General features: G+C 45.1%; 1 protein-coding gene across 2 annotated transcripts in view; it reads right to left on the bottom strand.

The window, feature by feature from the left end:
• Nucleotides 1-12,333, bottom strand: part of LOC135918706 (phospholipid scramblase 1-like) — a 48,179-nt gene that overhangs the window by 25,870 nt on the left and 9,976 nt on the right. For both annotated transcript variants that reach the window (XM_070520795.1, XM_070520794.1), the window contains one exon: nucleotides 11,530-11,684. In XM_070520795.1, coding sequence (XP_070376896.1) covers nucleotides 11,530-11,684 — 155 coding nt within the window. The remainder of the gene's footprint in view (nucleotides 1-11,529; nucleotides 11,685-12,333) is intronic.

The following is a 12,333-nucleotide window of genomic DNA, read 5'->3' as shown; positions in this document are numbered from 1 at the left end:
AAACCCCAGATATTCAGATTCTTTAACAGTCAGTGCTATAGGGATGGCTTGTTAACGCTGTTGCATTCTGCAATAGCCGCTGCCTCAATGATGAGTCTAGCGTTTTCTTTCACACTGCTTGCTATTATTTCTGTTTTTTCAAACAGTCGATGACATTTGCATTGGCAGCAATGGACTCCAAGGAAACCTCCTTTCCCGTTTTGTACTTTCCGATTATGTTCCTGTAGTCTAAAGTTTAGGGAACTTCCCATTTGTCCCACGTAACGCTGCCTGCAGGAAGGAGGTATGCTATACACTATTCCTCTTGAGCATTTGATGAAACCCTTTCTGTGCACAATGTTGCATGATTTTGATTGTCTGCTGACAGGGCTGGTTTTGGCGCATTACTTGGATAGCTTGCGGGGCGCGGAAGAAATGACCAAGACTGCAGTCCTTTGGCCTATTTTCTTTAGTTACACCTATGTGATACTGTTCACAGGAATCTAGCAGTCATCCCATACATTACGCTATCTTGCATAAACTAAAGAAAATAGGCCAAAGGGCGGGAGTTTCGGTTGTTTTTCCCGCACCCATCAAGTTATCTCAGTTATGTGCCAAAACCAGCCCTGTCAGCAGACAATCAATTTCATGCAACATTGCTCACAGAAAAGGTTTTGTCGAAATGCTCAGGGGGAGTAGTGAATAGCACACCTCTTTTCTGTGGGCAGCGTTACGTGGGACAAACGGGAAGGTGCCTAAATATGAGACTACAGGAACATAATACAAAAGTACAAAAGGGAGAGAGGGTTTCCTTGGAATCCACAACTCCCAATGCAAATGTCATGCACTCTGAAAAACCAAATAATAGCAAGCAACGCATAAGAAAGCACTAGGCCCATCATTGAGGGGGCAGATATCGCATAAGGCAACTGCGTTAGCAAACTATCCCTAGCGTTGACATTAAAGAATTTGCATACCTGGGGTCTGTATGTGGAAGGCCGCCTTAGGCCTTGGGGCGGCCTTAGTGCGCTCTTGTAACTGATTATGATCAAGTGCACAAGAGTATATATACATGCCTTTTCGTAATAAACACCAATTGGAAGTTCGCACCTGTTCTTGTCACGTTTTTAGCGTCCTGCGTTCACTCTTGTGATGGTCACTTCAGCATGGAATACCAACTAGCCCGGTCTCATACACTGCTTTTTTCAGTAAAGCAGAATAAACACAGGTTTTTTCAGATTCAAGTGGCTTGTTGTTTCTCGAACACAAATCTGTATGTATGCTGTGTACATGTTGGGTGTAGAACCCAAGTGCAACATGACAACACTGACACGAAGAATAAGCGGTGTAGAAAACAATTACACTAGGAGGAAACATGCAAACACAGCAAGTTCTGTCTGGTGTATTTCCTGTGTGCTATGATTTCTGCCCCATTTCCAGCTATATCTTAAATGATGTTGCAAGTTATCCACGTTCTAATGTACGACTTGGGTGGTTCATTGCCCAAAATAACTTATTCCAATGAACGAAACAATTTGGCTCAAGAACACGAGCATTCAAGTCCCCGTTTCTTCATTACCAAAGTACGGTCATGTACTATAATCACAAGTACGGGGCTCAATTTACAGCATTTCCGTTTTACGGAACTCACCGTTTTTCTTATTTGCAAAATACGGTCGATTCTGTTATCACAACTACGGAGCTCACCGTTTTCCATTTAACGGAAATAATTTTACGGCCTGTCCGTTTTACGGAAACACCGTTTTCCATTTAACGGAAATAATTTTACGGCCTGTCCGTTTTACGGAAACACCGTTTTCCATTTAACGGAAATAATTTTTACGGCCTGTCCGTTTTACGGAAACACCGTTTTTCATTTGACGGAAAAGTGTCCGGCAACGTTTTACCTACAGCTTTGACCGTAAACTGAAGAAATTTTTTTTACAGTGATAGGGCGTAACGCGCGTAACAGCTCTTTCGGCATATCGAACGTAACGGCTGTAAAAAAAGTTACGGCAGGTGAGCCAGCACCTTTGTTCACATTTACTGCTGCGTAAATTACGGCTTTTACAACAGGCCAATCAAATTTGGAGCTGCAGAATCGACGTCACCAGCGGTCGAGTATGGCTCCTGTCAACATGCGAGCGCTGGCCGATATCGAAGAAATTCACGCTCAAAACAAACTTATAGTCATGTATTCAATCGCACAAAGACGACGAAGGCGACGCAGAAGGGTTTGGGAGCAGCGAGTACTTCTCGACAGGGCCGTGGACGGCGATTTTCACAACCTTTTCGCTAAGCTCCGAGTTGGTGACGCTGTGATGTTTCATAACTTCATGCGCATGTCGCCCCAGCAGTTCTGCTTCCTTGAAAACGTAGTGAGACCACCCATCGAAGTTCGGAGCACGCATCTGCGGCCATCGATTTCGTCGGCGGATAAACCAGATCAACTGAAAACAGTCTCGCAAGGCGCACTGCATAAATTTTCACGAACACAGCCAACCTAATCGTGCGCACGGAATGGCACTTCCCGCGCCCGGAGCTGTCTGCAGACGGGCGAACGGAAGTGTCGTCACCGGTTGTTGAAAACTGAAAGCTTGTCGGTCATTGGCTGTGTCGCAATGGTCGTAATATCACAGGTGTAAATGTTGCCGACCCTTTAACACTCTCACCCACGATTTTTACGTGAATTGCGCACGTTGGTACCTTTAAGTTCGCAGTCTGAACTAGACGCACACACTTGTTGAGCCTCCGCTTACGCATGTTACGAAAAATCGGCGCCTTACCAACGTAGTCTGAACACAGCATAACACGTGAACTCATCGACACGGATGCCAAACAAAGAGAAAGAGGCAATTAAGGTAGGTGCAAATTTTAATGTCGGACCGACTGAAAATTTGTTAGCAATGTAAACTATATCAGGATTGTACCGCTTTCAGCTTCTGCTCGCAATAAAACCCAGAATAAAACCACTGCGGAGTCACATATTATAAACTGGTGCAGGATTGGTCAACTAAGTAACCATCTCCGATTCCACAGTGTTCGGGATTGGCCCATTTTCGACCCCGGTACACCGTACAATGACCAACTACGCCAAATCCCAGAGTAGTATAGAGACGCAGTCCCGCCATTTAAGGAAGCGTAAATTGCGACGCGCGCCTTGTGGCTCTACTTTTCGGCGGCTTATTGTTTGGTTCCCGTACAGTCGACCAAAAAAGTTTATGGACCACGGGATCTCAGAAAATTCAAAATATACGAGCAGCCTTTAAAAGAAGCCAGTAAAATTGTGCCTCACAATGTTGTTCGCATATGCCACAAAAGGCTAAAAGTGGGAATAACAGGCTGTGTTTTGAGACTGAGGAGATATTCAACTTTTTGTCAGATCTCTTGGTGCGTAACTTTTTTCAGTCGACTGTACGTCTGCACTCTATTCTACTTTAAAAGCGCTGTGGTGATACCCACCATCTGGTTACGGAAAGCGCTTGCTTGCACCGCATTATCGTTGTCATGGACGCAATAGTGAAACTTTCTACTAATGCGCTCAGCTATAAAAACTTCATGCAACAAACAAGCTGGCAATAAAAATTTGGGTGCAGATGCTGTGCGTAGGCATACACAAGTTCAGCGCCTATAGCGGCCACTTGCTTGGAGTAACAGAAAGAGATGTCGAAGGCAATGCACCGAAAGCACCTCTAAAGCTGCAAACACGTCATGGCCGCCATCTTCTGAACGCCACCGACAAGGTATTGCTGAAAACTGGCCTAATTGTGTGCCGAAATTATGAAACGTGGTTACAGCGCTAAAGAAGTGAAGACATTTACGCTAAATTCACAGAATGGCCACTGGATCATAGTTCCTAAATAGTTCGGGCGAATGCTGTGAAAATGTTGCGGTGGGGAAAGGAGGTCACTTATTTCTGTTATAGTTGTTCATTTTTTTTTCAACATTGTTCTTAAGCTACCAGCGATGACAATGATAAGTTCTGTTTTCTGCTAACTCGTCTGCGAGCTAACTACTGGCAATTGTGCCAACTTGATGACTGGCGCACGGCAGCTACACGGACGCCTTAAGTGCGTGGGACATGGTTGTAAAATTTTCTCATAACGTGACCTCATAAGGAGCTCCCGGCTTGTATAAAGCACTTGCTTTTCGTGAAATTTTTATTTGCGAGAGCAAGTCAGACGCACTTTGCGAGAGCGAAACACCACGTCCATACGCCTGCAAAAGGATCCAAGAAAGAAAGGGATGAGGGGGTGTTAAAGTAACATGTTCTTTTTTTCAGTCCCATTCTACCACAATAATTCTCTACGAACGAGGCAACCAAGCGTCGACCTGTTTGCTCCATTCACTCGCAACAAAGGTTCCTACCACATCCCGAGGAACCAGCATATGATTTGTCAGCGTACTCAGTAGCTTTCCTTTTTTTTCTTTTTGAAGCAATGCACTCCCAGAAGAGGAGGAATATAAATTTGTAGGAAAATTAATGGAGAACACCTTCACCGCTAGCTCATTTCCACGCTGGAGAAAGTTTATGGTCAATAGTGTGGTTTTGAGGAGATGTACGCTAGTTCCTCAAGCAATGCGCTTTATAGTTTAAATAGAGTGAACCACGATGGCCTTAAGGACGAACTCTAACTAAGTCGATGACTAATTTATTATCGCGGAAAGCAAGGAAGGATAAGAATGAGAAAAGGGCGAAGTGTTGGAACTGCCCCTTTTATGGGAAAACGACCAATGCAATTGGAACAAAACGAGCCCCGCTCAGCAACAGGGATTTGAATGACGGTGAATAAACGACCGTGAGATATGGAGCAGCTCCCATAAACGAAGTACATTGAAACAGGGACAGGGTTTACGTTGATCTTATTACGTAATCTGTGCTTCGCTTCCACAGTTATAACCCGCCGTGGTAGCTCAGTGGCTATGGTGTCGGGCTGCTGAGCACGAGGACGCAGGATCGAATCCCTGCCACGGCGGCCGCATTTCGATGGAGGCGAAATGCGAAAACACTCGTGTACTTAGATTTAGGTGCACGTTAAACATCCCCGGGTGGTCGAAATCTCCGGAGTCCTCCACTACGGTGTGCCTCATATTCAGAAAGTAATTTTGGCGCGTAAAGCCCTATAATATGTTTTCCATAGTTATAAACGCGAGTTCACGTGAGCTATATACACAGGTTGTTTCAACGAACACTTTCAAAACTTTTAAAAGATTCCTATGGCAGATAACACAATTCTAGTTAATAAGATGGTCTGCTCGAAGCCGTGGACAATACTTGCACAAAAAATTCACATCCAAAACCGACTAATTAATAAAAATTCACTAATTAAGTTTATAACTTTTCAGGAACAAATATACACAATCTCGTGAATTTAGCTAACTTGACATTAGAAAAAAATATGCAGCTGGACACTTTGAAATTCTTTATAAATTAACTGCTCACAAACTACAGCTGTTCTTTTTCGCTCTAGCTCCCCACTTTCTGGGCTCACTCTTTCTTATAATCTCATGTTTCATGTTGAATAATAATAAAATTGAATTTTCTTCTGCATATAAATATCTACGTGTAATGTTTCACGAATATATGAAATGGGATCACCATGCGAAACATTAACAAAACAAACTTTGCAAGGTCTTGGGCGTACTGAGAAAATGTCAGCATGTACTGCCAGTTCCTCAAGAGCTTTCGATATTTAAGGCACTCTTCACATCACACCTGCGTTATTGTAACGTAATTTGGCATAACGGAATACAGCAATCCATGAATAATCTTGTTATCCTGCAAAAAAGGCCCTACGTTCTGTTGCACACCTAGCATTTATTGCACATACTTCAGAACTATTCGTTAAATATAATGTAATTAAATTAAACGTGCTATATGAATACACTTTATTACTTTCGTTTACATCTGATACTGTAAAAAATCGCGGTTATATACACAGTGCAGCTAACTTGCAACTAAACCCTTCCTCGCACCTAAACAGACACTCGGAACAATGGTATGCACCACGGCCGCGCACAAACTATGGCCTTCAAACATCAAGTTATTGCTTGCTGAAGACATTAAATAGTTACGAGTTTTCTTATGAAAATGTTCGCGCACTCTCTAACACTTCTGTTTCAAGCATGCTGTGTTACGTGTGTTCATAGTTAAATTTCCCCTTTTTTTTGTAAAATATGTGTTCTCATTTGACACCGACGTTGAAATGTCTTTTTTCTTTTGCTGCCATGCTGCCTTAGTGAACCGGTGACGTGGGGCTAGTCAAGCTGTTTTCTCCCTCGTCTCAACCGCTTATGTGAAACTCCATGTATGTGGTAAATAAATTACCTTGAACTTTAACTAATTACAATGCGGCCAATATTGCAGGTTACAACTTCTAGCCGTGGAGTTCGCAAGGCAGGTCTACTCGGAACAAATTTTTAAGATGACACCAGTTTCGAGATACAAATTCCCGAACATTGCGGAGAAATGCATTGGCTTTCTAGTTAATTCTTTAACAAAACGTCGCTTCGTGCACTGAAGCACACAAGTAACTGGAACGCCAGTGCAATTCTCCGCAAAGCTCGGGAATTTACATCTCGAAACTGCTGTCGTCCTGAGAATTCGCTCCAAGTGGACCCGCATTGCGAAGTCCACGGCTAGAATTTGTAAATTGCAATATGGGTCATAAGATAATTAGCTAAAAGCTTAATTCGTGAATTCTTGTTAATTGGTCGATTTTGCATTTCAATTTTTTGGGGATGAAATGTCCGCCGCATCGAGTAGACCGGCTCATAAACTATAATTGTGCTATCTGGCACAGGCAGCCTTTAAAAATTTTTGGAAGTCTTCGCTGAAACACCCTGTATTTAACTTGACGTCTCAATTCTTTCTTCGTTTTCCCATCCACTTTCTTTCTTGTTGTTGACTTCTCGTAATGTGCTTATTAAAAAAATCAGGCCCCTCGGTTAACCCCCTTTGCTCTCGTTTAATACATAACGAGGGTTTCGAATCTGGCAACATTTATGTCGTCAGGTAGCATGTAGTGTGTTTATTGACCAGTTGCCTTAACCCAAGAAGATCACGTACTCGTGACGCCTGCGGCACAAAGAATGTTCTACATCCACCGCCAAGGTTTGTGAGTGGTGGCGCTGGCTAGAACTTCCAAGGTTAGTTCAAGGAGTAAAACATAAATATCCAAGAAAGTGGATGGGAAAACGGCGCTGCAGTAGTTCAAATGATTAGAGCATAGCGCGCGTAATGAGAAGACGTGGGATCGTTCCCCCCCTGCGGCAAGTTGTTTTTTCATCCACCTTCATTGGCATTTATCGTTTCTCTAATTAAGTTGGTTAGTACAAGTAATTTCTCCTATGTTGTCCTTGGTGTCTTTGTTTGTTGGCTTCTCGTGTTACACTTCTTTAAAGACACTGTGCTTAGGACTATGAAAGAGATTGTTTTGTGTGAAGGGCTGTAGATTGTTGGTTATTCCTTGTTAAGTAAGCAGTCACTTGAAGAGAATAGGATGTTTTCTATTAGCCGCCCTCTCGCATCACAGTGTGAGTCTCCCCGCAAAGTGTTATGGGTGTTTAGATCTACGACAGCTACGTTTGGCGCCAGAAGTTCATCTTAGTAGTTTTGAAATTCGGCTTTATTAACTTGATAATTAAGAGGAATGAAAACATAGTTAATAGTGACTAGCATGTCAAACAACACCCCTCGGAGAGCAGCTGCCTCCAGGGTCGTACAAAGCCTTCATTCCCGGCGGACAACGCTTCTGTCGACTATCCACGCCACCGGAGGACGCACCAGTGTCATCGTGGTCTGTACGAAAAATAGCATATTGTCGGAGAAAATTTGCTTGCGTGGGCTTTAAATGTGTTTCTTGAACACAAAGCACCTTCGGATCACGCTTAAGTAGGGGTTCTTTGGTGTCATCGAGGTGGTGGAGGAGACCTCTGGCATTCCACTGTAATCTTTGTGCATCCACGTTGAATGCGGTTTTTGTGCAGTGTGTCTGAGAAAAAGGACTTTGTTCACATAGTCTTTTATGGGCGTTGTTATGTGAGGTCTGCCTTTTTGGAGCGGTCGAGAGATTCGCGAATTATCTGAATGGATCTTGTGTCCAACATCTTTTCTGAGGCGCTGTACACCGGCTCTTTCGAGTGGTCTGTTTGGTTTGCTTGGCTTGAAGGCGTCACCTCGGGAGACGATACCCTGGAAGTCGCCAAACCGAAAGTCGATGGCCCCTTCTTCCGAGACGATAGAGCAGCGCTAGCTGGAGCCGCCAGTTGGATAGATGGCATAACTGCCGGCTCACTTTGTGCGTGCCGGACAGCCGCCGGAGGCCGTGCCATTGTGGCGCTGACCCCTGACGCGTCACTTTGGCAAAACTGACTTTAGGCAGGTAGGACACCCGCCTAAAGCAACCGCACTTCCTTGAATGAGACTTTTTCTCTCACTTTGATTGTCTCAATTCCTTTTTTTTCTTTTTTCCATGATGGACGCGACCGCGAGTACGCACCGTGCTCCCTATCACAGTTTACGTAGCGGAGAGAGTTTTCATTCGATTCAGACGAGTGCTCATGAGCACTGCATTTAGCAAAAGCTTGACGGCCTCAGCAATTCTGTGAACTGTGGCCAAATCGCTGGCATTCAAGACACCTCAGAGGGTTTGGCACATATCGTCTGACCCGGATCTTCACATACCCTGTCTCAATACTCTCAGGGAGCACACTTGAAACGAAGCTAAGTATCAGATGTTTGTTTTGTTCTCTTTTCTATCACGCCTTCATAGGGTTCTCATAACATTGATTACGTTTTGATCGCTCCAGCTTCTAACACCTCGGGTGGCGTTCATCATGCGGTGCGGGGTCACTGTAACTGGCACATCTCCAAATTATGCTTGGTTATTCAGTTTCTAGAGTTGCTTTTTATCGCGGAGTTCCAAAAGGGAGTCGCCGCTAGCCATCTTTGATGTTTTACAGCCTGGTCAAAGTTGCTCAGTTACGGATTTCTAAACAAGAATAGGTGAGATTGTGTTCGTGCTTGTTTTTCTTGTTTTTCAGAGCCGATTACATGAAATCGGGGGAAAGTTTCCTTTTGGCGACCAAAAAATTGGAAGGCTTCATCGGTGCGCCCATTCCCCCTCAGGGAGCGATCAGGTAACGGACCCGCCGCGGTTGCTCAGTGGCTGTGGTGTTGGGCTGCTGAGCACGAGGTCGCGGGATCGAATCCCGGCCACGGCGGCCGCATTTCGATGGGGGCGAAATGCGAAAACACCCGTGTGCTTAGATTTAGGTGCACGTTAAAGAACCCCAGGTGGTCAAAATTTCCGGAGTCCTCCACTACGGCGTGCCTCATAATCAGAAAGTGGTTTTGGCACGTAAAACCCCAAATATTATTATTATTATGATCAGGTAACGGGAGAAAGAAAGTAGCTATAAGTTAGTGTGTTTTTTTTTCGGCAGTAACGCCAGCTACCTAGCATGCAGTCCTACAGGGGGACGCTGCAGGCCCTGTAAAATAGGCCCTGCAAACGCCAGCTGTACGTTGCCACAATAACCGAATATGACATAACCCAGGTTGGCTACTCACACAGGGTTAAACCTCGCTGCCTATAGTCGGGTACAACTTCAGAAAAAAATGGATGTTTGCTCCTCCAAGGCGTACGCAGATGAGCAAGTCTCCACCAATGGGCGCGCATTCTAGACTGACGCCACGAGCCCGATGGCCGGTGACCCGGCCGATGGAGAAAATTGCCACCCGCGCTTCGAACTGAGCCGAATCGCGTCAGTCGTGTGCGTCTGCGCCTCGTCAGAGTGAATTCGCCAAACTGTTTGTGGTGGTCTATCATGCCTGAAATATTATTGCGAGCTTACAATGCACCATTTGTGCCACGCGCGTTTATTCTGAGCCGTGAACCGGCGATGAAAGATTGCAGCGAGCATCGTTGACGCTACGCTACGCGAACTGGCGAGAGTGCAGGCTTGCGAAAAACGAAAAGAAATTAAAATGTATCACTTTCTGGAAGGTGATCTCGTGAAAACACAAAGCAAAAAAAATAAAATCTAGAGTATTAATTTACAACGCTGAATAAACCATTTTTGATTCTTTCGTGAATCAATCGTCTTCTCACCCCAGGTCTGTGATGGTTTCGATAGATGCGTTTTTTTTAGCTGCTTGTTAAATAGCAACTGATTCATTTTTAGTTCTGAAAACGAGTAGTAAATGTGCCACGTACATGTAAATCCGCTCAAAAGCCATGCAGAGCCGCTCTTTTTACTTTTGTCACTTGCAATGAAGCTAAAAAGCAGACGACTCGCAGCATTGCAGAACGCATGGGGTTATTTTTCTTTTGCGATCTGGCATCTGCTGTAGCATAGCAATCACGAGACCTCTACCAAAGCAGTCATCAAAATGCAAAAGCCTTTATTGGCATAGAGAATTATACGTTTTAGAAGCACGATTTTTTGAGTGGGGCTATTTTAGTCGCGGAGGTAATCGGCTGTTTCGCTGCTTCGGGCATTTGGGTGGGGCCTCCCCTTTTTTCTAAAGTGTGTACCCGACTAGGGAAGATAGGAATACTGAAGGGGGAAGAATGCGGGAAAGAGTTCAAGTGAGACAGAAAGACGAAGATTGGAGAGGACGATAGGAAAAAGGCAACTACCGATTTCCCCAGGGTCGGTCAAATCCGGGGCTGCCACCCGCGTGAAGTTGAACCCGCCGTGGTTCCTCTGTGCCTACGGTGTTGGGCTGCTGAGCACGAAGTCGCGGGATCGAATCCCGGCCAAGCGGTCACATTTAAATGGAGGCTAAATGCGAAAACACCCATTTACATAGATTTAGGTGCACGTTAAAGAACCCCAGTTGTCCGATATTTCCGGAGTCCTCCACCACGTCGTACCTCATAATCAGAAAGTGGTTTTGGCACGTAAAACCCAATAATTTGTTACGAGAAGCCGAGGACAAATAGGCGTGTCGCTTCCGTCGAAGAGCCTTAGAAGTTCAAACCACCGGCATCGGCTCAACCCCCAGGATCCCCTTTACCCCGGACGCGGCTAACCACGCATGGTTAGACGCGGGAGGGTGCGACCCCCATGTGCTCGGGTGCGTGATGGCGTAACTCACTAAACGCCTGCTTATGCAGACGCCTCTGCAGGGCTTCAGATGCTCCAACCGATGCCATTTATAAAACTTGGTGCACAAGTTTTATAAACTTGTTTGTACACCGAGTTTATAAACGATGCCCTTTATAAACTTGGTGTTGGTGCACAGTTATTATCGTAGACGTCGTGCTTCAGCTGGCTGGTTTTCCGAACTTGCCAAATTTCAGCAATTTCTCAAACAAAAAACGCTTTCAAACAAATATTCCACATTCTACAGAACCCATATTTCCAATTTTACTTTTTCTTTTTTTTTGTTAAGTGCATCAAATTTCATGCAAATGGGTTACGCACTTGAGCAATGACAGCACCGCTGCGTTTCACGAGTAATATTCAATAGGGAAGTCATAGTTGGCCACGAGGTACAGCTCGCTCTTAAGCTTAACGAGAGAACGCGCAGCTGCTCACCTGCAAGCAGCAACACCAGCAAACGCAGCAAACCATCGTGTGCACGCATCGCAGTGGCCGCACGAAGTGCATCACTACGGAGCTCTTGTAGTCGCGAACGTCCATTTCCAGGCATCGCCTCGGCCCGCAGCAGCACCTTGCACAACAACCCGAATCTGCACGAGATAAGAGCAGCCTAATGCACGTCACAAGGAACGATATCTCTATTTCATACTGTGCCGGGGTGCTATTTGAAGACGACGACAGAATGAGGCACACAGGCAAACACGCGGGAGCGCTGTAGCGAGTGTCGTTAATTAAAACATCCTGTGTTCATATATGTATGGGCATGGGCAGGACATATAATGAGGAGGGAAGATAACCGATGGTCATTAAGGGTTACGGACTGGATTACAAGGGAAGGGAAGCGTAGCAGGGGTGGCAGAAAGTTAGGTGGGCGGATGAGATTAAGAAATTTGCAGGGACAACATGGTCACAATTAGTACATGACCGGAGTAGTTGGAGAAATATGGGAGAGGCATTTGCCCTGCAGCGGGCGTAACCAGGCTGATGATGATGATAAGATATGATATGTTCATCACCATGCAGCCACGTGGTGCGTCCTGTCTAACTTACTGACAAGTTTAAGAGCAAATTTCTTTTTGAGACAGCAACGGTGTTGTGCTGACACACTTGGCCGCTTTGAATGCATGAGCCTTGCGCCTCTTTTATTTCACGCATGGATCTATGTTTGCGCTAGGGGGTTATGGCGGTAGTTAAAAAATAATAATGGGCACCCACAGTTATTGTAATGTGGTCACTGTG

This window comes from Dermacentor albipictus, chromosome 6 (genome assembly GCF_038994185.2).
Source record: "Dermacentor albipictus isolate Rhodes 1998 colony chromosome 6, USDA_Dalb.pri_finalv2, whole genome shotgun sequence".
Classification (NCBI taxonomy): Eukaryota; Metazoa; Arthropoda; class Arachnida; order Ixodida; family Ixodidae; genus Dermacentor; species Dermacentor albipictus.
This window is presented reverse-complemented; position numbering and strand designations above follow the sequence as displayed.